Source organism: Larus michahellis, chromosome 2 (assembly GCF_964199755.1).
Source record: "Larus michahellis chromosome 2, bLarMic1.1, whole genome shotgun sequence".
NCBI classification, from domain to species: Eukaryota; Metazoa; Chordata; class Aves; order Charadriiformes; family Laridae; genus Larus; species Larus michahellis.
The window spans coordinates 97289621-97314819 of NC_133897.1; the positions used below are offsets into that span (position 1 = coordinate 97289621).

General features: G+C 39.8%; 2 protein-coding genes and 1 long non-coding RNA gene across 4 annotated transcripts in view; 2 read left to right on the top strand and 1 right to left on the bottom strand.

Annotated features, from left to right (window-relative positions):
- RPRD1A (regulation of nuclear pre-mRNA domain containing 1A) overlaps positions 1 to 12098 on the top strand; it is a 45794-nt gene extending 33696 nt beyond the window's left edge. The window contains exon 7 of the mRNA XM_074576329.1: positions 7419 to 12098. Coding sequence (XP_074432430.1) covers positions 7419 to 7568 — 150 coding nt within the window. The 3' untranslated portion in view covers positions 7569 to 12098. The remainder of the gene's footprint in view (positions 1 to 7418) is intronic.
- Positions 12099 to 15390: 3292 nt separating this feature from the next.
- On the bottom strand, positions 15391 to 21040 carry RMP24 (ribonuclease MRP subunit p24). Of its 2 annotated transcripts, none has more exons than XM_074576334.1 (5): positions 20632 to 21040; positions 20327 to 20349; positions 19386 to 19585; positions 16009 to 16217; positions 15391 to 15583 (listed from the first exon to the last, which is right to left on the bottom strand). In XM_074576334.1, the coding sequence occupies exons 1-5, from the start codon at positions 20709 to 20711 to the stop codon at positions 15430 to 15432; spliced, it is 666 nt and encodes a 221-aa protein (XP_074432435.1). In that variant the 5' UTR covers positions 20712 to 21040; the 3' UTR covers positions 15391 to 15429. The 2 variants fall into 2 exon arrangements, with proteins under 2 accessions (XP_074432435.1, XP_074432434.1); XM_074576333.1 differs by having other exon boundaries at positions 20042 to 20349; positions 20632 to 20814.
- Positions 20435 to 25199, top strand: part of LOC141739314 (uncharacterized) — a 99043-nt gene continuing 94278 nt past the window's right edge. Inside the window, exons 1-2 of the long non-coding RNA XR_012585666.1 lie at positions 20435 to 20753; positions 23306 to 23622. This is a non-coding gene — a long non-coding RNA (uncharacterized LOC141739314). The remainder of the gene's footprint in view (positions 20754 to 23305; positions 23623 to 25199) is intronic.

Below are 25199 nucleotides of genomic sequence, written 5' to 3' on the forward strand. Positions count from 1 at the left end.
TTTTCATTCATAGATTCCTTTAAAATTGAACCCTGATATCCTTTAATTTGGATTTCCTTTGGGTCATTTGTGAATAGATGAAACTATAAGAAGTGATCTCTAAGTCTGCAACCATTTAATTTTTTGTTCTTATTTTCAAAACTGTTCTGCTTTATCCCTTGTAAGTGTGTCTGTGTAGTGTATCAACTTGAATATTTGAGCACAATTGCTCAGAATTGTTCTGAAGTGCCTGATTGCTTGTCATCACAAGTTCTCCAAAACTTCATTCTGTCAGCCAAGATTTGAAACTTAAGAATTCAGTGTAATTTAAGCATCTGTTGGAAGTGTGTAGCTTTGAGTTTATTATAATGGCTAAATTTTCAAGCAGATAAAAATGCTGTATCAGATAATAAAACACAAGGAGACATAATTTAACCTCAAGCATGCATCATTCATTCGAGCTGCTGCTCATATGTGCCATCCTGAAATGCTTTAAATTAAATCATTGTGCCATAGAGATTCTCTAATTAAATCAGTGTCTTTAAATAGTAACTTGTTTTATAAATTAATATTCATCACTGTGGACCTTTTATGATTGAATGGAAGTAAATATAAACTAAGTAAGCCTAGTAATAATACTGGTAATTCAACTTACAAGTTTATTAACTGTTTTCTTTAACTTTCCCAAACATTGACCAATTTTTTTGCCAACACAATCCTCAAGAATAAAGCTAAGGACCAGTGTAATAAGACATTCTTAAAAAATTACCATTTCTTTGAGATGACATAATTCATGTTCTTTCTTAAAGTATTGTGGAATGGGGAAATCCTTTCTGTCAGGGGCATGTGTATTTTTATATACTGGTGAAAATCAACCTGAATTTAATGAAGTTACAAGCCTTTGGAAAAATCTTACTTTATACTCTTGATACCTGTTAGATCGAGTCCAGAGAAGGGCCATGGAGATGCTCAGAGGGCTGGAGCACCTCTGCTATGAGGACAGGCTGAGAGAGTTGGGATTGTTCAGTCTGGAGAAGAGGAGGCGCCAGGGAGACCTTATTGTGGCCTTACAGTACTTAAAGGGGGCTTATAAGAAAGATGAAGACAAACTTTTTAGCAAGGACTGTTGTGATAGGACAAGGGGTAATGGTTTCAAACTAAAAGAGGGCAGATTTAGACTAGATAATAAGGAAGACATTTTTTATGATGAGCATGGTGAAACACTGGAACAGGTTGCCCAGAGAGGTAGGTGGTAGATGCCCCATCCCTGGAAACATTCAAGATCATGTTGGATGGGGCTCTGAGCAACCTATCTAGTTGTTCTAGATCTAACCTGATCCCTGTGCATTGCAGGGTAGTTGGACTAGGTGACCTTTAAAGGTCCCTTCCAACCCGAACTATTCTATGATAATATGCTCATCAGAGATTTCTTAAAACATTACTAACTTCCATGAAGAGCTTCTCTGCCAGAGAGTTTTCCAGCTTGACTGCAATTGCTACTGTAAACAGTTGTTCTCTGGGTTGACCATGGACCAAGCACCTGACGTAAGAGCAGAGAATTTCTTCTGTGGCTGGGTTGTCCATGGCTCCCATGAGTCTAAGTGAAGAAGAGGTGGAAGCTGATGGGTTTTAATTCAGAACTTGGACAAGTGCCCGTGAAACTTGGCACCAGAGGCTGCAGAGATTAAGAAGGGATCCAGGACTAGACATTACACGAAAGAACAGAATAGAAGATCAGCTGGCTGAGAAGAAAGGGAGTGACCAGCCAGAAAAGCATAACATCATGTAGGACTGAAATGGGAGGAACTGGAATTCCTTTGGACTAAAAGGATGGAAGCAAAAATTGATGTGAGGTGATAGAGAGATCTGGTGGAGATCTTATATAGGTAAAGAATAGGAACAGACTGAGAATAGGACTAGGGAGAAATAGGTGGGACTGGAACCAGATGCAGCCAAAACTATAGACAAAGTGATAAGTGCAGATGAGGGTTGGAGAGGGAGGAATTAAGATTTGGAGTCAGAAAGGAAGGAAATGAGAACAGTTAGGCAAAAAACAGTTGTGAGCGTTTGTACTGGATGTGAATACAGGCATGATGGGAGTCTGAGAGGCGTTGAACATCCTTGCTGGACAAAGAGATTGGTTCTAGGAACAGTGTTCAAGGAATAGAGATGGCAACCAGGAGTCAAGACTGGGGTGAGCGAGATTTGAGATCAAGGTTTAGGCTGGAAGGAGCTAGACAAAGAAATGGCATTTTCAAGGAAGGGGAAGAATAGTTTGTGACCATTGTGAAGGAGTTCACATTTCTGATAATCACCCTTCAGATGGGAAATGTCCTGGTAAAATGCCTTGTTCCTATTTACTGCTGCTGCACCAGGGAATTTATGGTTTGAAGATGTGCAGTGTATTCCTGTCTGTACCACAGCATAACAGTGGTAGACAAAATCACTTAATCAAGGTTTCCCCAGATGGTCACTAATTTAGTTTGTGGGTTTCAAACTTCTGAGTTCATTGTTTCCTGTTGCTTCCTTTGCAGACAAGCTGAGGAGTCTCTGATATTTTAGCCAAATTTTTAAGGACAGCACAGAATTTAACCCTGCTCATCTGTTTTCCAGACTGATAGTGAGGCTTATCTGACTCCTCCAAGTTCTAGTTGTCAGTCTTTCTTGCAGAAGAATGCCCAGGCTGGGTGAAGCATTAGATTTTAACAAGGTGGTCTCCAAACAAATACTGTGTTTCTGAACTTCAAAGTGTAGATATCGGGGTACCGCAGGCCATTTGCCTTTGTCTGAGCCTTTGGAGATTTCCAGTGGTTTCTGTGCTGTTGGACACAGCAAGCGAGAAGCCTTTGTTCTGTGACATCTGCACCTGAAATGGGAAGGTTGGAACAGACCTAGAAAGTCAGACATCTCAGTTTTAAATAGGATGTATGTACAGGCCGCGCATGCTGATATACATACAAGCCCTCAACACCTTGAAAGTCTTTTAAGGCTTTTGGCATTTGTTTTTCTGTATTGAGAATATTGATTTCCACCTTACCTTTCTTTCTGTAGCTAACAAAGATGCAGATTAAGTATTTGTGTTTTCTGCAAACTTTTTATTCTTGCTTTGGAATCAGACTTTGTTTCTTTTGCTTTGCTATGCATTTTCTGTTGTGCAGTATTTTTATGCATGTTGTAGCCTTAGTGATCAGATAAAGGTTCAAAGTCATATTAATATTGTAAAGGGAAAGCACATCCCTGAAGTTCCAAGTTGTTTTAGCTGTAGCAGCTCTCTACGGTAATTGCAGAAACTCTATATTAAGATCTATTTCAGTTGGAAGGGAAAATATCCTCTGCAGTGCACAGCCTGTTTGGCCTGCCCACGTTTTTGTTATTCATGATGGCTGTAGTGTCTAATCAAAAATTATTTGGCTTTTTTGTCTGGTACTTATTTGATAAATAATTACTATTAATCTAGGTGTGGAATCCATATGTTGTTAGCATTGATTTCACAAAATAGCCATATTCTGCACTGTCAAGTAATGGAAACTGTAGTAATCAGTGAGACTCTAATGAGCAAAATAAGTTCTTCTAATTATCTCATAAACCTTCTTTTATGACTGGAAGTACAAAAAATTATTGCTTGAAAGTCGTGTTAGACCGCTGAAGAAATTGAAGAGACTTTAATTCCGTACATCAGGTTGCCTATATATCCCAAGAGTAAGGTTCTCCATAGGTAGCAAGCAATGCAAATTATGTTCAGAGTAGCAAAAGTAAACATCATACTTCTGCATGTCCTTGACTGTTTGAAGTAAATAGCTTCAATCTTGCCTCATTTACACGGGGGTAATTTGAAGTATATCTTAAATCAACATAATGAAAATGAAATACAAATTCTCCATGAGGATTTCTGCAATAAGTGTCAACAATACAGGTAAATTGTTACTCGGTTGTATGGTATACGGCATTTCTAATGGAGCAACAATATTAGAAATGACAGCTAGATATCCCCATTCCCACTCCTCTGCTTTAATTAAGTCACACCCTCACCATACATAGACACTGAGGAAAAAGCTTGTAGGTACATGTGCATCCTATTATGATAAAATGATAAAGGCTGTACATGTAACGAGTATTGTTGATAATAAGTACTTGATACTTGTATTCTAGCAGTCCAGGACTACTTAGGTAATGCCAGGACTATATTAGCAGCTTTAAAAATATATAAGCAAACCCTTTCAGAAGTGACTAGTGATTTTAAATAGCATCAAACTGTGAAAAGCAGCCCTTTTGAAAGTACCTCAAAACTGCTAAGTCACTGTACTTGAAAATCAGCCCTCTGTTGAACTTGCTTACCAGTCATGAAAACTAGAGATTTCCAGTGATTTCTAGAATGGTTTTGAGAGTGTTGTGGAAAATGAGGTGCTCTGGATAAGGCGAATAATATTTCTGCTTGTGGGGGAGGATAGTCATGGCCATCTAACCTGTAGCTGCAGATCTTACAAGCATTCTCATAGATTACCAAAATTGTATTAAAATTGCACTTCGTAGCTTATACTGCATCAATAATACAATGAACTCTAAAACTTTATGTAATTTTTTATCTACTCTACTGTTATAGTAAAAACCTTGAGCAAACCTTCCTAGAGGTCTCTATTTCTAAGAAGGCACAAGGAACGAGTTTTGACCCCCTGAGAGTGTGTGTTGTGCTAAAGGCGTTGGCAAGAGGAAGAAGACTGTTATATGGGAGACCGAATTTTTGAGAACATTTTCCTTAGTGAGAAAAAGGAACCTACTGTCAGTAATATTGATCAAGCTGATATTCACTAGTCAGCAAGTGCCAGGCAAAATTTATATGGAAAATGCTGGATGTCAGAAACGTGATGTTACTATGGAAATGATTTATTATCAGCTAAAGGGAATTTCAGTGGAGTCAAGTGACTGGCAATCTAATTTAAGGCACATTTCAGGTTTTAGAGTAAAGTCTTCAGAGAATATAGCCGCTAATCGTGATCTGTGTGTATTTGCCTAGCGTCGCGCTTTGAAAGGATGCTGATTTGCTGTTTCACGTTCTTCATTGACAGAGAATGAACTTAGTCGGGATTCAGCTGTTTCAAACACCATTTACAAGAATTAATTGCTGGAATGATTTTATAGGTTTGTTTGGGTTTTTTTTTACTAATTTTGGGCCTTTTGAGTGTTTTTGTTCTGCTTACAGTTCTGCTCAGCCTGTTCTGTACAGCAGGACGTCTTTCACAACGGAGGCCAGGTCTCCTGGCTTCAAGCTTGCTCAAAGCCCTCATTGCCCAATGCTCAACCTGCAGCCATCCTGCTTCTGAAAATACAGATTCTGGTTAACTAGTGTTCTGTATATTGCCAAATTGTTTATTTTATTAAACAATGAAACCCATCTTTTCCTCTGACATTAAAATCTATTACCTAAAATAATAGTCAGGAGTATATCTCTGCAATCTGAGCTAAAATAAATAGAGAAAAGGGCAAAAAGTATTCTGTTATTGGCTTTTTACATGCTCGCAAAGGACCATGACTCTTGCACAGAATCAGCTCACTGAGGCCTCTGGACACTGCTGTAAATGAGATATGAAACAGTAAAATATTTATGGCCTTGGGGCATTACTGTAAGGATATAGTATCAGGACACAGCCCTTCATTTCCATAGCCACGTCCTGAAGTCACTTGCACCAGAGAGAATGTTTTTGGCAAGTTTGAGCAAGTGACAGTTTTCCTAGGACCAGAAGACTCACAGGTGTAAGACTTTTTTGGTCATCTGTATCATAAAAGGAACACTGCTTTGCCCTGTCTACCATCACCAAGTGTTTACAGTTCTGCTGACTAGGCATCTGCAATATTTGCACCGTGTTTAATATCTCCTAAGACTCTGAGCTCTATGTAATATTTATTTTTTAAATATAAATGATATCAAGGAATTGATGATCCTAATTCAGGGACACTTTCTCTCTATGTAAAGATTTAATTATTATTATTTTAGTTATGCATTATTTTCTCATTAAGAATTTAAGATTTCTTGTGGTTCTTTTACTGCCCTTGGTGAAAGGCCACACTGCCGCTAATAGTCACAAACTTTGTTTTTATGTGTGTTGGACCTTGTCCAACAATCTTGATCATGCCCCAGGTATTTAACATTTGTACTACTGTATTGCGTTCTACTACCAAAAGGTCTTTTCATTTGCCTTCCTTTTTACTCCTTGCTATTAACAATATAGAAAAACGTTTAACATTATGTTTAGACCTTGTAAGTGGCATGGCTGTTATCTTTTACAGACATTTGCACAGTGTTTCTATACTTGCTGGAACTTTCAAGTGTTCGTATTTGGCACTTTCACAGGATGATGATGGGGTTTTTTTCCCCACTGTTATTTAGAAGTGGTAATAATCGTGAGATCTTGGTTATCTGTGTGTAGGTTAACTATTTCTTGTTATTTCCAGCTGTTCCCAGGCTGCAGCAAAACCTGCAGCTGCACTAGAAAGCATTTGCATTTGATCTGTTGTGAATTAAAGTATATTTTTATGAAGCGACACTTTGCCTGCTAATGCTTAGTCTCTTCTGCTCTCCAAAGAAATGTTTCCCGGTTTCTGAAGTGTAAATATTCTTTTAAATTGTACCTTGATCTTCCTACATTTTGCAATAATTGTTTTCATTTTATACGAACTGGTGTTCTTCTCCATTATGTCTTGTATTCTTAATAGGTGAGCACTAACAATATTCTAGAGGACTAATTCACAGTGTTAAATACTTTATCTTGTATAATGTTGTTTCATGTGGAAAGTGCCTCATAATCATTAAATATATGAATTATGAATGGTTTGACCTGTATTCCAACACAATGTGAAATCCTAAGTCCCCAATTCAAAAACTTTCTGAAAACTCAGGGTTAGATCCATAAATGTACTGATGCAATACGGATTTATTATAAAAATTAATGCAAAATACTTATGATTGGTCAGCTTGGTGGTGCTGATCAACAGGCCTGGTTAAGTGCTATTTGGTTGTTTTTTAGTCTTTCTTCAGTATGAGCTGACAGTAACTTCTTTGACATCAGTAAGTTTAACCTCCTGTATTCTGTGAGTGATAGTAGGGTATGTGTATCGATTATGCTTAATGCAGTTTCTGAGAATAATCCCATTCTACTGGTCATATGGAAAGCGTTAACTGGGATTGTCTTCCTTGTTTAGCATTTATGTACTTACCATTCAAAGCAAAAAAATCCCACGGCTATGCTTCTGAAGTCAGAGGCTGAAAAAATGCTAGAGCTGATGCCTCTGCCTCCAGAATACCCAGTTCTCTGGGTTCTCACCTTTTAAAGGATGTTTACTCATCTAACTCACAGAAGGAATACTTTCTTTAGAAAATGTCAAGTGCAATAACTAGTAGGGGTGGTATTAGCAAGCGTCTCATGTTGAATTCTTCTGCATTACAGGAGTACAAACGCAAGCTAGCCAGAGTGTCCCAAGTACGGAAAGAACTCAGGTCACGCATCCAGAACCTGCCTGATCTCTCTCGACTTCCCAACGTCACAGGCAGCCACGTACACCTACCGTTTGCGGGAGACATCTACAGTGATGACTGATTACAAGAACATCCTTCCATAACCTCTACTTTTCTGTGAAATGAGGGGTAGGTCAGACTGATTGGTACTCTTGTAGTATTATTTTTGTATATTGTTGGAGAGTGTCAGTAAAAATACTCTAATAATTTATAAAAAATGGTTTAAAAAGTTGATTTGTTTACTATTTTATTGGCGAGTGAACATAAGGGTACATTTATAAAAGTGGCATCTGTGTCTATTACATTGAAGAATGGATAATTATCTTATCTTTTGTAAAGATTTTAGTTGGGTGCCCTGTAAAAAAACATGCTAAGATTTTTCTTATGTACCCTATATTTAATGTAAGTCAACATATAATCAGTGCATACTTCTAACTCAAGGCATTTCAGTTGCTAGTGAGGGAGTGAAATGTGGAAATCAGAAGCTTATATTTGCAAGAAGGTTGATGCAATTTAATGCAAAGTTAAAAGTGATCTTACTGTCCATTACATTTAAATTACCCACTCCCAAAACAAGTCAAGTGGGTTTTTTTGAAGTAAATGTTAGCAACCAATTTTGTATTGGAAAAGATAAATCATGTTACACTGAGCAGATATTGAAATGACTCAAAATATTGCAATATTTTATTATCATTTGAAATTCAGCATAAGAAGCTATACAATCGACCAGTTTAATTGTGTTTCAGAATTGTAACTTACTTTTTACAGCTGCTTAGTTTCTAAATTGAGACACCATTCATATGTACTCTAATCCCTTTCTGGAATATCTGTCTCCATCTAAAAAGGTTAATCCCAGAAATGCGAAGCCGTTTTACAGCTTTAATTAAATTCAAAGGTCATTCTCTAAACTGTCCCAGTTGTTAAATGTCCATTATTAAAATTTGACAATGCTATGTCCCATCCATCCATGCAACGACACGATGACACAGCCGTGCTGTACAGCCTCTTCCGCTGAGAAACCCCGGAGGCCAGCATGGGATTCCGGCCCCCCCGCCCGCTCCAGCAAACATTTCTAGATCTTGATTGTCTCTTCTCGCAGAACAGGAGGAGACGAGTCAGGCCTGTGTATAAGTCAAACTGCAGAAAATTATTGCCAAATGTCTGTTTCTGAAAAGAAGTCCTTTGCATGGCACAAACGTTGTATTTGTCTGCAGGTAGCTGAATTTGTGAAAATTCTTTTTTACCATACTACGCACCAGCTTTTAGGTTCACTTAAAAACCTAAAGATACAGACAGGCCTCCAGGAGATTGCCAGAAAGTTTAGGCTTTTGAGTGAATAGGAATTAGGCAAGTAATTGTCGAGGAGTGATTTAAAAAATGCCTGTCTGTACCTTTGGCATTTAGATGACTTTAACAACCTGTGCTTGTGTTTGAGTTCAATATATCGTCGGAGTATTTAATGCTAGCATTTTGTTCATGGGTTTGCACTTGTCAGGTGTTGTTTTGCGTCAGTTAAGTTCACAGTTTGCGAGTTTAACACTCCTTCTCACATGAAAGCAAATTTTCAAAAAAAAAATCTATTCTTCCTTTTCAAAAACCACAACAATTCGAAATAGTCCTGGAGTGAAATTGTTGAAGATAGTGATCTGTCACTTGCTACTGACTTCTACAAGGCTAATCTCTGGAATAGTTGTTGGATGTGAATGGAGAATAATCTTTCTCTTTGAAATAGATACACTTGGACATAAGCATCCCAGTCCAATTATCTTTTCTCATGGAAGTCGCCATGAATTAGAGCTTAGTTAAGCAGGGGAAAAAACCCAAAAGATAAAAATACAGCTGTTGACATAGCATTCCATAGCGTGCAATGTAGAATACTAATTTCATCAAAAATTCTGACTGACAGATAGAAATGCTGAAAATAGTTCATCAGAGCTCACTAGCTGTCCAAAGATTTGTAAATTTTAAGTGGCAATTTTCCACTCCATAGGAATAAAGAGCTAACTGTAATGAATACAGAGGAGTGTTTCTTTAGTTTAAGTCTAATATGCAAAATCAAATAGCATTCATTGGCATCTTTTCAGCATAGATTCTTGATAAGAAAATGAGTGTTCAGTTACAATTTTAATGTTTTAAATATTTCTGTTCTAGCACGTTAAACTCTGCTCATAAATTCGTATATATACATGTATGTGCATTACAGTTGCATTTAAAGCTCAGTCTTGCTAAAGGATAGCACCATAAATATTAAAAGAGATTAATCTATTAAGAATTATAAAACGAATCACAGAACAAGAAGGATAAATAGAGAGTTCACAGTTGAATCTCATCCATGGTAAACTTAATTTGTGCCCAGAGGTGACTCTAAGTGCAGCAGCATGGCTTGTTTAGAGTGCATTGAAGGATCTAAGTCTTGGATACTCAAAACCATAAGGGAATTAAGCTTAAACCGTCTTTTGCTACCTTAACTAAAAATAATTATAATACTAAAGTTGAAGGCTGAATTTCCTTGATCTCTCAAGGGTATTAAAAAAGACACAACACTTACTTCACTAGGCTTGTTTTTCCTATTCATAACTCTGAGTGATAATGTTGCTTATCTATAGGTAATGTAGAACTGATAAAAGAATGGGGAAAAATCTCAACTTCTCCTTGATGTATATAAGTTTCAATTTTGAGAGAGTGCTATTTTCTGGATATATTTTTCTTTTTTTACTGTGAAATTGTTTACTTCAAGGAATATTTCATAGCTGGGTTTTTGGAAATGATCCCTCAACATTTGTTTGGGGAAGAGGACTTGAGGAAGGTAAAGGTCACTCTTCTAGCAATTCTCTTATTTTGTGGCTGAATGGTATGTGGTTTTTTATTTATATGGGAAAGGCATCAGGTATCAACTAGTTAGGAAATTTATATCGTAACTGTAATAGTATAGCAGGAGATAACATGGTACGATACAAATGCGGCCCTGTAGTATCAAAAAATACCTCCAAATTCTCAGGTTCCAAAGCTTAATATAGGTACTTCTGACATCTCAGGAAGAAAAGAGTCTGGGTGGGGAAGGGAAGGGTGCCTAGGAGCTGAAAGGGAGAACATGCCTGGGTGGAAATGAAAGGCAAAACAAATGTCAACTTCTGTCAAAACAGAAATAACAGCGAAAAGCTGGGTGGCACGATGTTTTAGCTGTAGATGGGATTATACCACAGAGTTGCTTTGGGGCGTTACCACCCTGGGAAAGAAGATGTGTGGGTGTACCCTGCCTGTCTCTTCTAACGTGGTCTGACTCTACTCAAACCAGAACGCCCACCCTAGAAAAGGCACAATTATAAAATACCTGAACATTTTTCATCTAATAATAAAAGTATAAGAATTAGATGATTTGCTTCACTGTATTGCACTTTTATCGAGCGTTCTCTGAAAAAAGCAAAGACAAACCTGCAGCTCTTTGCCATACGAGAATGCTTACCTTGGAGGTCACTGGGACTGCTTGTATATTCTAGTGTTTGCAGGCTCAAGCTGTGTTTTTGCGGAATGTTTTGAAAGATATCAGGAATATTACCCCACTTCTGTGGTTTTAAAAATAAATGTGTAGTCCTTAGTTACAAAAATTACCATTCTTAGAAATCGTGTTTCATTACTCCTTTTGAAAGTTAAACTACAGCCTGCAGTAACATTAGCCTGTCTGTTTCACTCCGTTAATGTTTGTATTAATATATTAAAACACCTCAGTTAATGCCTAGCAGCACAACCCAAACTACACGCTTATTACGTATTTTATCTGAGTAGTCTGCTGAATGTTTAACTGAGAGCTTTCGTTACGATAAAATGACATTCCTGTTTACCTGAAGTTTAGAAGGACAATGTGTTCGGACTTCCACAGACTAATACTGCTCCCACAAGTCAGTGGTAACTCGCTCTGGTGCTTCAATGCTGACCCAAAATACATACGTAGGATGCAGTAGCCCCCTACACAGATGACCACGGAAGACATGGAAATCAGACGTAGGCTTGATTGGCCCTCGGCAGAAGAGCTGGATTTCAGCCTTTTGGCACGTAAGCAAATAGATTCATGGGCGTGGGGGGGGGGGTTCAGTGGAAAAATTAGGGAACTAGAAAACCAGCACGTCTAAAATTTGATGGTTACATTTATAAATATTTAGGGCCAGTTCTGCTCATTACTCGTGCATATAATCACAGTGACTATTCCTGCAAGTAAAGAAAGCCAATTCAAATGTAGTGTCTGAAGTGGAATTTTTTTTTAATGAATGACCAATTTTGTCTCGGCTCCTATTTCAGTGTGTCATTTATCTTGATTAAGTAGTAAATCTCTTCCATCTTGTTATTTAGAGATCTATTTCTGATTTCATCTTTACAATATTTAAAGTATCCTACTAAGCATGATGTTTTTGTGGGAATTTGCAAAGTTCAATAGCACTCGTTACTTGTTTGCAACAGAAATAGACTCATTTGTTAAAAGCTAACAAAAGTTTGAAATGTAAAGATGTTTCATTATTGTGCTTTTCTGACAGAACGTGTAATCCTTGTGTAATTTATGTCCTCAGAATAACACCTGTATGTACGCTCTTTCATATTTAATAGAATAAAACATTGTTGTAAAAACATCTTTGAAATCATTGTTTATTGCTTGCCTACTCAATATCTATACTTAGCAGTCAACCAAAATCTCATATTGAAGCTGAGGAAATGATCAATACTAATTTTGAAGTTTATTACTCTCTGTATTTGTGTTTTGTGTAAGAGAGTGACCATTTTCAGTGAGGAAGCAGTGCATCAAAAAGTCTGAGGTCGTATCTCTAGAACTGTAAGTTTCTTAAAAAAGAAATATTGTTCATAAAACATCTAGTTTGGCTGAAGTTTGTGTTTCTTCAGAGGGGTGGCTGGCTGTGAGGGAACCAGTTGTGATGTGCCGGCTTGAGGTCCCCAGTGCTCAAAAATGGGAAAATGGCCCAAACCAATGTTCCAAAAGAAAACATGATTTAGTTGAACTGGTCATACTAAGCCACATTTTGTAACATTTCAATGTGTGGTATGATGCTGTTACTGGTGATGATATACATACCATTGTGTAAGTAGAATTTGTACGAGCTGGGAAATAACTCTCTCTCTTGTCATTAAATACCTGTAGGCAGGGGTGTTGCGTGCTTAAGAGAACCTTCTTTGTCTTCCTTTACAAGTCCGGGTGAAATTCTGGCCTCGCTGAAATCAGTGAGGCCGTTTCCTCCCTGTAAGTTGTTTTTCCAGCTCTTCAAACACAAACCAGTTGCGCTGCATGGCAGAGGTTTGGCGGGGAGCTTCAGCCAACACTTAACCTTCAGTGTTTCATTGCGTACAGGAACGTACTATATTCTGAAAGGAAAAGTGCATCACATGCATATATGTTATGTAGATATATACACACATCTGATCTGTGTGTGTATGTATATACATACCTACCTACATCATATATAGAGATACCTATATACATAGGTATGTGTGTGTGTCTCTACATACGTTTTTCAGTACACTGATACAGTGTATTTCAATACACTGTGACAGTCCAATAACAGAAGACTGTAAGAGGCTTAGGAGTAATATAAAAGCACTTCAGATAGACCATACCAATGCAATTTCTGCCCAGCATTTTGCAGCACACTTGTAAAACAAGGAATGGCACACACTGAATGATATTTTTTTTCCCCTTTTTTTTCTACGGTGAAGTCCGATAGCTTGCAATAGTGATCCCTTACAACACCACATCCAGACGTGTCTGACAACTCTGGTAATTACAAAGAAAAACAAGCTGTTTGGAGCATGACGAGACCGTCTAGGTTAACAAATAGCCCACTGCAACAGCACTACAGGTGGAGTGCAGAATACCTGAAGCTCAGTGCCTGCCATCCACCATCCACTTTTTGGAGATGCGTACTTCAGACTAGCTTTCCTGTGATCCTGGGGATAGACTGCCCATTAGCGTTTGCAGCACGCTGGCTGTGCTCCGGATCACGTCTTTCATCCGTTATCTGTAGTTTTATCCAAAAAGAATGTGCCTCGTACTCTGAGACCACTGGGTATTGCGTAAAAAGCACAGTAAACAGGGACAATTGGAAGATCTGCTTCAAAAGCACATGCCTCATCTAACACATTAATGTTGGTGCACCTTAAAACACAGCAGATGGCCGTGCTGGTTTTGCGTAAGCCTCATAGGAAGCACAGCAGTAGAGTACCTAATGTGTGCATTTTCAACAGAAAAACTTATTGCAAAACTTGTTTTTCAAATACTTTTGTATAATACACATTTTCCATCAACAAGATTGAAGTATTTTTCCAGGGGCTGGGACCCTAAATACAGCAGGTGAATTAATGCCAAGTTCTACAACGGAAAAGGCCCAACTCCAAGTTCCATATTTTCATCAAAGAATGACAGTTAATTTGATCCTTCACCTACGTAAGAAACAAACAGCAGCGAACCTTCCAAAGTTCTTCTACAAGTGTACAGGAGATATAAAAAGGATACATGCCAATCTTTGAGACCGTAAGTAGAATTTGCAACAAGCTATTCTCCCCTGCCCTGGATTGCTTTCAAGTCTGCCTACTTACTCACTGGTCCTGTTTCTTAAGCGGTGTTCATTCAATCTGAATACACCTAGAGAAGTTACTCGTTAGAATACACAAAAAAGGAAAATACAGGCCTTTAAACCCAAGAATTTAAATGTTTTTAACTGACTCTCCAAGGGGAAATCTGAAGCACAATTTGCAAACTATACACAGGGCAGGCTACGCACTCAGTCCTGAACTGTGACTTTCTGTTGTCCTTTCTCATCTCTGTGCTGAACTGAAAATGCGAAATCTGACAGCGGAGACTGCTTTAACCTTGGCAATCGTCCATTCACATCAAAACACTTTGGTGCAACAAGTTGACTGCTGTCCAGGGCAAGCCTAGTTTTCCAGACTGAAGTCCAGGAAGGAAGCAACTCTGAAACCTGATAAAACCGAAAAGACGTTTAAGAAAGATTGATTCTCTCTTTAGTCATTTCTGAATGAGACAGAAGTGACCCATTTTGGTAGCACCAGAGCAATTGGAAAGGCAGCATCTGGTATTCTTTACGGCTGTGCCACTCTCATAGCGGTAACAACTCAGGGTGCTGACAAATCTCACAGCGGGGAGCTCGCTGTCGGTATTGAGAGTATCCCGCATTAGCGTGCAGTGTTACAAGGTTCGGCGTTATCCTGGGACCAGTATCGTCTGCAGTCCAAATCACAGACAACATTCTTAAGAAAAGGAAGAAACTTAATCTGGGGATAAAATGCTTTATCTCTCTTTGTATACGAGTGCAGTCTCAAAGAGTAAGTTCTTCTGAAACCTTCGTAAAGGCTGCGTTAAAGGCTGCGTTAAAGGCTGTACTTAAATTACCACAAGTACCAAAAGACAGCGACACTACAGGACACTACATTAAATCCTTGAAAAAATCATGCCTGCAGAAGGTGCTGGTGAAACTCTCTTTGGTTTACTCAAACGTGCAAAGCAGGGATGAAATCTTTTAAATTCTATCGTGATGCATTATCTTAAAAATAGTGGTAGAGTGAGGTGGAAGAAAGCCAAATTGCTTTCAGGTTTGCCAACCTATCCCTTGGTCCTGCTAGACCCACTGATGGATCCAGTATTGTCAGCTTCCTCAAAGGACAGATCCTGGCTTTTAATTCATAGGCCATTAGAGACTGCAAAACATGTTCAAGATTCCCAATCAAATCAGACTGGCCATTTTCTCATCTCCCTCTTGCGGACACTCAGTCCCCTTAGAAACAGAGCTTGCTTCTAAAAAATACGGGCTACACTTACACAGGGTACACGCTGTTAGCTTGAGTTTTAAAGAAATCACTTTGTTGATTTACTAAAACAGGGACAATACTTATTGCTGTAATCTTTATTACTTTGAAACAATGAGTAACTAAAGTAAAGTCAAGAAGGTTTTCAAATCTGCCTTCTGGCTTTTCTCTTTTTCTTCTAGGTTAAGCATCCGTTTTAGCTTAGAAAAGTGAAATTTGGAGTTTCGGGGAGTCTTGGAAGCAGAGCTGGTTGTCGCCTGTCCGGATACACGTGTTCTGAAAAACAAAAGACTCAAATGTCTTAAAGGTGAGGAACCAGAATTAACATGAAGTAACTATGAAAGTGCATATTTATAATTTAAGTGAAAAATTTTGCAGGTAGATAGTGTATTTTCATGTGAAAGTGAACAGTCAGAAGTATAACTTTGTTGTGCAAATTTTAAGCCAGACATTTCACATTAATGACAAAACCATATTTGGTCATTTTTTGCACATAGTTGCTTTTCATTAGAATCTTTGATTTTAAAGGTTGGCAAGTTAAAATTAATCTTCTCAGTCAGACCACTAAGAAAAATACTTAGTTATCAATTTAAATTTTATTAAATGACCAATCTGAAATTAGTACATGACACCCTTTCCCAACAAGACATAATACACTCTACTCGGCAAAGCGCCTCTTTAAATAGGAAAGAAACAGGTACCTGGGAAGTGATGAGGGACTGTTCCCTTTAGATCCCAAATTACTGCAGCTTACAGGTGTCACTTTGTTTGCAGACTGAATTTTTACATCTGGTGTCCTCAGGCTAGATTTAATACTCGGAGTGCCAGAATTGTGCGTCTTGGTAGTTAGAAAATCCCTGCTTTTACCATAATGTCTTCTTGTTTTGTTGCACGAGTTGCAAGTAACCAGCTATGGAGAGAAGAAAGGAAGTATCAACCATTCTTTCAGTCCTTCCACCTCTATATAAAGCCATTGTAAGAATTAGCTGAACTCTTCTCCAAATATCATGAAGCAAATTAAATATTTGCTTAAATGAAACGAGATATTAAAAAGCAACTTATACTTTGCAGTCAGTATTTTCATTCAGGCTTCTTAAGCCAAACACATCCTGTGGGCTTATCTAGAAATGACTCCAATCCCCTAGCAACTGATTTCAGTAACTCTGAATGTAACGTTGTACAGTGAAATACAGAAAACAACCCTGCCAAAACAGAAAGATGAAACAGCTCCTGGAACTGGATATATGGTATCTTGAGTATACGCTAGGGGCACTCATATTTTGCTGAAAAACATGACATACAGTGTCATGTAAATTCATTAGCATATTCTGTCCCCAATGAAGTTATATTACACACTTTCCAGGGAGTCTTGAGATAGATAAAATATTTATATTACCAAACTCTCAAAAACAGTCATCCATAAATAATAACAGCAAGTCTTAGTGAACAAAGAAGAGACTTTCCATTAGTGCAGAAATACCGACTACAACATGCAGGAGGTTCTAAACAAAGGGCACTTTCTCTTCTACCTCTGTACTTCTAGGCTGCAGGGAACTTCCAGTTGCAGAAATGCATCAGAACAGATAATGTCAGACAGTCACAGAGACTGTCAGATATTCCTAAGATCCCTGACTGCCATGGCAACCACTCTTATTAAGAGACATGAGATTAATACAGCCAGACAACTTTTTGTGGCACGCAGTTAAACTGCCTGAAAAAACACAGTTACATGATGTTTCTGGTTAAAAAAACACGTCACAAAAACGCCTAAGCAGTTTGGAAAACATCTGTACCAAATCATTCTTCATTTCAAAGTGTTTAAATTTACCTAAATTCAGATTGCTTAGAAAGAATTACATTTAGAAATGCTGAAATGAAACATTTTCAGTTAAGTGTTTTGACTGTCTCTAGACGTTATTTTGTCAGCCTAACAAACTGAAAAAGAGAAAGATCATTAATTTATACAGCTGAGGTATTGATGTATTTTTAGTTCTTCTAAATGAAATTCAGATGGAGAAAAAAAACCCACCAGCATCACATGACGAATTAGCATTCCATGCAATATAAATGGAGGTGAACACCTTATAATGCAGGAATTAGTGGATTAATCATAGCACTGCACAGCTACTTTCCATTCCCTGAATTGCATATGCAGTTAACTCCAAAAATTTCAAAAGCCCTGAAATAGTTCCTATGTTATATGCCTTCTCATGGCAGAAGTATTCCCAAATCAAGTTCTACTTGCTAAGAAAGGTATCAGAGGCACAACCTGTCACATTGTTACTTGGTTTAATTTCAACCACACTCAAATTTTCATTTTCGCAAGTCTCAGGTATTAGATTATAGGGATCTACATTGCTAATTTTGAAAGCTGTCATTTGCTGACAGTATTTTAAATACTTAAGACCAGAAAAACTTAAATCATAATCCACAGGACAAATGCAAACAGAACTGAGCAGAACACAGGTGCAGCAAACTGTAATTACATCCCAAGATTAGAATATTACCCAGAGTTTAAACTGGACCCATTTAAAATTGAATTTTAAACTACTCATATGGATGCACAGTGCATCCTACAAACCTCTCCAGCTACAGAATAACTCTCAAGAACGCATCATAATTCTGAAGGACAACTGTTCATTAGTTGTCTGAAGAGACAGTTCTTATTGTACATTAAATGTTTGTGATCCCTGAAAAATAAAGCAAGGATTCCAGCTTTTCAGGTGCCCTTTCCGTCGCCCAACTATGATCTACAATTTGGAGAGAGTAATAGCAAAGGTGCCTTTCTGGAGTGCCTTATTTTCCCATAAGAGCTGAGAACCTCAGTGATATCTCCTCAGTTTCATTTTGTGTTACTAATAATTTTTTGTTTCAAAAATTTTACTCCCCAAACCAGCAGACTCTCATCTGAGAAAATGCCAAGTGCGCCAGCAACTGCTGGGCACAATAGGGTGCTGTCTCATGTATTAAAACATCCATTCACATAACCTGTTTTAATAGTAGTGCCTGCCTTGGCAACACTAGATTAAATGTATACTATTATTCTTCAAACAATAGTAATTAGTATAAAAAATAGTAATTAAATCTTACATTCATTAATAATTTTAGGAAAAAGAACTGAAACCCTAAGAGCAATGTTAACTTGTTTAAATTACCTATGATATGGTTTAGTTTTGAAAGACTACCTATAAACAGTAATATTCAGACCAATATAAAAAATCTGTACAGAAGTTAACAATAATCTCATGCAGCCATAAAAGTCTACTGAAATAAGTGAAGTAAAGCTTGTTAAACTGAGCAAATGTATCTTTACACAACTGATAAAACTGGAAAAAATCTGACAATCTATCAGTCACTCAAGCCCTTCTTCAGAGCTGAAACAAAAGCAGCAAATGTCAAGCTACGCATACTGGCAAAACCATCCTGACTTCACCCAATGGCACGTGTTTCTTCTTAGGTATGTTTTGGGATATTCTTAGCAATGGATTTCTATGGACTTGAATGGATTTTAGGATCTAGGCAGCTGTATTAAGGCTCTGCATCTAGTAGAGTTGCCTGGCCATAGCTCTGCCACATACATAGGAAAAAAGGAACAGGCAAAAATCTGCCACTCCTGCCATTTTCTGCAAAGCTATGCAAACGATACAGTAGCTGACAGTGCAAATGCCAGAGCTTCCTGGCAGGAAGAAATTACATATTTTTCGGCAAGATCTTAGACATCTGCAGACTCTACCCAAACTGATGCTAAAGAGATCACAGGGAGGGCAGAATTGTTTGTGTAGCTTCTCTGACAAGTAGGGTTGTTTGTTTGGGTTTTTTTTTGCGGGGGAGAGGCGGGAGCTTACTGTTCTTGTCATTGTGCTCATGATCTCTCTTTTGTGGAGGGTAGATTTTAAAATTTTTTATTGTGAATAGAAATTATCCCAAAAGAAAGGAAGGGCTATATGCTCATGAAAAAAGAAATGTGTAGGTGTGAGCTCCTCTTCTAAGAGAAAGATTTCCATACCTTCTTTTTTATGCCACTGAAAGGTTTCAAGGAAATACCAGGTATTTGGCAGTTCCAAGTAAATATCCTTACCAGAACGCTTCTTGACTCCCTGTACTTTTTCAAAAGCTTTGTCTGTTTCATATTAAGTTTGTGGTTCTTCGCCTCTCGTTTAAGAACTTTCTCGATCTGTGGAGTCATTTTCATCTTTGGTTTGAGACGCACCCGGTAGCTATCAGGAACCAGGAACTGGAAGCAGTAAGGACATATTCTTTCTAATCCACGTTCATTATCTACAGATTAACAAAGGTACAAGAGTAAAACTTAAATGAAATAATTACGTTTTACAGGCAAACATTAAAATGACATGTTTCTATTTTAACATTATCTAGGTAGTTTCGTTTTTATTTTATGTTTCAGATACAACTAGAACACAAGAGGAAGCTGAGCACCAGTATGTACACCAACATGTGCTCAGCTGGGCACAATTCATGCTAAGCTTATGCACAGCATAAGTTTACACAATATCTAACTGTACATTTTCCTGAGAAAATGCACTTCCTTACTAAAAATCTTTAAAGAGGGAGGGTCACAATGCAGGAATGTTCTTTTGCCAGATCAGTGACACCAAAGCCTTCTAAAGCTCTTTGCCCACTTTAAGTGCAAGAAGATGACAGCACCTCAGCCTGGGATGAAGAAATGCTTTGAGACAAATTTCACACCTAATAATAAGCTGTGTGCTCCCGCACCTGCCTTATTACTTCCTGCTGCCAGGGCTGGACTCCAGCATCTCTCTCTAAATCCTAGGGGAAAAACCTGGGCCCTGCTGCCTAGCAAGCACGCCATTTCCTCCAGAAGCCCCTGAGCCCACCCTGCCACAGGGGAAAACGGGAGGCAAAGAGAAAGCCTGCGTTCTGGGGGCCCCGCTTCCGCCCTTCTGCTGCCCAGGCCGCCCCTACGTGCTGCTCTCCCACCGCGGGGGCCCCGCAGCGGCTCCGGCACCATCGGCCGGCCCCGAGTCCCCCTCCACTCGCCTCGGGAGTTGCGGAGCGTCCACCTGCGGGGGAGAAAGGCACAGCGTCACGTCACGTCACGTCACGTCACGTCACGTCACGTCACGTCACGTCACGTCACGTCACGTCACGTCACGTCACGTCACGTCACGTCACGTCACCCCCGGCCACGCCGCGCCACCGCAGGCGCGAGGACAGGGGGCGGAGCCACCCACGTGCGTCACCAGCTCGCGCCCTCCCTCCCTCGCCGCTTCCCTTCCCGCCTCCGGCTCCCTGCCCCCCGGTTCCCCCCCGACGGCCGCCGCGTCCCGCCGCGGGCTGCTTACAGCAGGAACCGGGCCTGTCCCGGGCAGGTAGCCGCCAGCCCCTCCGCCGCCACCTCCAGGAACCGCCGCTGCCACCCCATGGCGCCGAACACCCGCCCCGCCGGAAGCCGCCGCCAGCCCAGGTCCGGCGGCCGGGGGCGGGGAGGGGAAGGGTGTGTGTGTGGGGGTGTGTGTCGGTGCAGCGTTTCGCCGAGGCTCGGCGGGTACCCGCCGCCGCAGCACGACGGTTCCGGGTTCGCACGGGCCGCGGCCGCCGGGGTGGGCTGCCTCGGCGAAGGCTTCGTGCCCGGCCGAAGGTTTCGTGCCGCCGCCGCCGCTTTGCCCGGGAGGCCGCGGGCCGGGGATCGGTTAGGGCTCGCGCCGCCGGCAGCCGTTGGGGCGGCAGCAACGGCTGCGCGCGTCCGTTGGCGGGGCCGCTGTGAGGGGGGGGGCGCGCGGGCGAGGTAGGGTGAGGGGACGGGCGGGCGCCCCCAGCTCTGCCGGCCGGCGCAAGGAGCGGGAGCCGCTGCGCCTTCCGCGGCGTCAAAAGTGTTTGGTTTTGGCTTTTGTTTATTTTTTTTTTCCAGTAGGGAAGAAAACTTTTACCGTAGGGGGAAAGGAAAAAAAAAAAAAAAAGGAATAAAATGTTTCTCTGTCAAGAGTTGTCACGTGAAAAATTTCAACCAGCAGCTCCACAAAGCCGCTTGATGTTCAGAAGTGCGGAACATCAGCCATCTCCCACTCTATTTAGATGCTTTTTTTTTTTTTTATGAATTTTGGCAACTACATACTTTGCTTTATCACTCAGCAAATGTGCTCCCATTAAAAAGAAAAGAAAAAAAAAAACAACCCTCAAGCTTTTCAACGTTTGATGTGTGTTTTATTAATTCCCTTGGCCCCATTCATTTGCTAGACATTCTTCTTCTTTGATCTGTTGGTAATGGTGTTCGTTTAGGAGAGGTATTCATCTGAGCAGGCTTCAATATGCTATCAAGGAATTTGAATAAATATAATTATTTCTTATTTTCTAACATGGAGTAGCCGAGGGCTTTAGAAGTAGAAAAGCATGGGAAGAATTGAATTTCTGGCTTCTCTTTAATAGGAAATAGCTTTACAGTGCAGTCAATAAATCTGGGCTTGTTAATGAAATGTTCATAATAGCTACAATTAGGGCCTCTGCTGACTTTATTTTTGAATTAAAAACACATTTTTCAATGGACCTTTCAATATTACATTTTTTTGTTGCCAAGTTGCTGGCTTTGTTGATGATAGTTTTTGTGTGAACTCTGCCTTTCCTGAGTGGAAGAGCAGGGATGTCACATAACATCTATTTAAAACACAACCAGCGTTCATCAGTCAACAGATTTTTGGCAAATGAAATATTCCCATTTATTAATAGCTGTGGGGGGAACAAAAAGAAAATGTTTTTTGAACAGGAGTAAGCAAAAATAATTTCAACACTTTTTTGGGGGGGTGGGGGGACGGTTTTTGTCATTTTTAACTATACCAGTGTGTTTGTCCTGCAGGGGACTCGGCTGCAGAGGAGGAATGGCCAGGCGAGATGGCGGGAGGAGGGATGCCCAGCAAAGGGGGATGGTGCCGGGGAGCTGGCTGTTGTCTGGGGCTGGGACCTGTCTCCTCCCTGCCCCTGGGGTGGGGGTGGTGCAGGTGGGCCAGAGCACTCCCACCACCACCTCGGGGCAGCCTGTTCTTTGGTGAGAACAAGTGCCTGAGTGACTTGGTTAACAAGCACCGTACTGTACTAATGAAGCAGTGACTAATACAATACAAAGGATTCGTTTTTATTTTTTCCCTTCCCCCTACCCTGCCCTTAGACTCTTCTTATCCCTTGCGGTTTTTTTTCCCTCAGTCTCTTCCAGTCTGTCTGAAACGCTTATAATTTTTTTTCTTTCGCTCCGGGAACTAGGCTGTGCCATTCCCTTTTTTATGTTAGTTCACTGGTTTCTCTTTGCATTATAGATCATCATTGTCCGAAAGGCAGTGCAAACAGCACCTCCCAGTGCCATTCATATACAGTATATCACATGTCTTGTCCCAGTACCTGTCTCATGAGGCAGAAACTATGTTTGTCATGTTAGATGTGGTACTGAATGTGCTAAACAAATAAAACTCTAGAGACAAAGGGAAAATGATCAAGAAACTGTGGCTTCCAATTCATGGCTCTCTACGAGCCCCTTTCTGCAGAACTTCCATCAAAAGCCTGTATTTCTGTGCATCCAGTGCTGTCAGGACCGGACCCTTAAAACCAGATAACCCTCAGCTCCCTGGTACAGTATTTATGGCATCGGTGGGTTTAATTCACCGGCATTTCAAGGCAGAATGCATTCATCTCTACTTTTTCCTGGCTTTTATTCACCAAAACCCCCACGTTAGCAGACCCATGTTACGAACTGTTTCCCGTTTCTGTTGTTTGGTGTTTTGTAGCTACCACGGCTGGCCAACAAGCTGTAAATCTTGCCTGGTGTTTTGTAACAAAAGAAAAAATAGAATGATTTGTGTTGACTTTTGGTCATCGTGTATCATTATTGATTTGAGGGAGGGCAGTGGAGGAAAGTGTACTGTGTATCTGCCGGTTCTCCAGGAAGGCGGTGTTAGCTAGCAGTCAGTAGAGGGCAATAGAGAAATACAGTTTGTGGTACCTAAAGGATTTGAAGCACTGATTATGTGTTTACAGAAAAGAAAAAGAAGAAAAGAAGAGCCAGGAGGATAGGTTGTTCAGTTTACTACTGGAGACCTGACTGTGACAGACCACCAAGAAAACAAAATTTTCAAAGAGAGTACAGAAGACCTTCTGCAGCATCTGCGAGTCTCCTTTTTTCTTCAGAGTTCCGTAGGATAACTTAGCCAGAACTTACTGATGACTGCATGTTCAGTGGACTCGGGGATGGACTGGGAGATGCGGGAAGGCACGCTTTGGAAGGAACAGAAGAGGAGGTGTTTCAAAGATCCTGCAGGTGACTGAGGTGAACAAACTCACAGCTTCTCTTTCAGGTGAGATAATAGGTGTTCAGTCAGCTGTATACAAGTAACGAGCAAACTGAGTGAGTGATTGAAATTATATGAGGATTTTGCTTTTTCAGGCATGCTGGTGCAAGACTAATTTTATCTTGGGGAAAAAAAAGGACAGTGATGCTACAAGGATAAGCGTTTCTAAGCATATGTTATTTTAGAGACATGCTAAAACTGGTCACTTGTTTTATGTGTAATATTTTATATTAGAACTGTTTGAAACATGCTCATCATTTTACAAGGTTTATGTGCTATAGTTCCTAGACTCTAGTTTACGGAGAAATATATAAAGAAAATGTGACTATTGTTCTTCCTTTTAGAGGGTATTTTTGCTAAGCTTTTGGACAAATGTGACTTGGAGGTTTGGAGAAATTTATTAAGAGATTTTGGATGCATGGTGGGAATGCCCTCAGATTCTTCAAAGGCTTTATTATCAGAATGATACTGAAAAGCGATAACAAAGAATATAGCAATAACAAAGAATATAGCAATAACAAAAGGAGTTAAGCCACAGAAATCAAGGGGCTGACAGAGGGTTGGGAAAGCAGAAAAAAAGCAAGTGACTAAGTTAGGAAATAAGCATATGAAACACTTTTCTATTGCCAAGATCTCAGCTGGTGTCACCATAGCACTTGGAAAATATCCTCAGGATGCTGGGAACCATTAAAGCAGTACAGATTATCAGAGGATAAACTTCCACTTCAGCTGCCACTGGTATCAGAAGTGACCAATAAGAAATGTTTGGGGAATGAACGATGAAGAATTGAAGCATTGACATTCTGGGGATATCATAGAGCAAGTGCAAGGGTATCTAGAGGTCAGTCAGACAGTACCCATCTGAAACAAGGCAAGCTGATAAATAAAAGGAATAAATCATATTCTAAAAAAAACCATCAGATTTGAAAAGCTGATAAAAGCAAAAAGTTATCTAGTGTTCCTCCTGAACCTGGATTTTTTTTGTAAGTGATATGATAGGTAGGGCTACAGCACAGCGATTTATCTGTGCTTTGAGTGCCAAAATATGTAAAAGATTAATATGATGATTGTTTATTTATTGTTTAGAAGACAGCTTCCTTGCAGTATGTACCTGAGGGAAACGAAAGATAACATATATAAAGCATGTCACTATTTTCCATGGGTTGGCAACATCCATCTGACAGGGAAGGGACTCAGTGACAATCAGAATCCCCCTGATCTTGAAAGCTACAAGTTCCAGTCTCCAATTTTTTTCTTTCTTTCATTCCATTTCCAGTGCTCTAGATCTTCTTGTATACTTACAAATCCATTCTCTCAAAAGATAATAGAAATTAAAGATGGTATTGAACAAAAACCTTAGAGAGAAACATAACTGCCATTTAAGGAAATCCGTAGTTGCGTACCAACTCTTCTTTAAAGTGGTCTCTGGTAGAAATTATTAGTCCTTTATCTAAAATGTAAAGCTCTAGGGCAATAAACATTCTCTTATAGGTGATACCTATTTTCAGTGAAATTAGCATGATTGCTTGTTGGTGTTTGCTGAAGAGTTTTCTTACGGGTCATAACTCCACAGACGTAATCAA

Excerpts from the sequence above, each read along its gene's own strand:
- RMP24 (XM_074576333.1), bottom strand. The coding sequence starts at position 20,711 with ATGGGGTGGCAGCGGCGGTTCCTGGAGGTGGCGGCGGAGGGGCTGGCG. Across the intron at positions 16,218-19,385 it reads GGGAGTCAAGAAGCGTTCTG|CTGGTTACTTGCAACTCGTG; the intron begins GTAAGGATATTT and ends TTCTCTCCATAG. Across the intron at positions 15,584-16,008 it reads AGTCCCTCATCACTTCCCAG|AACACGTGTATCCGGACAGG; the intron begins GTACCTGTTTCT and ends TTTGTTTTTCAG.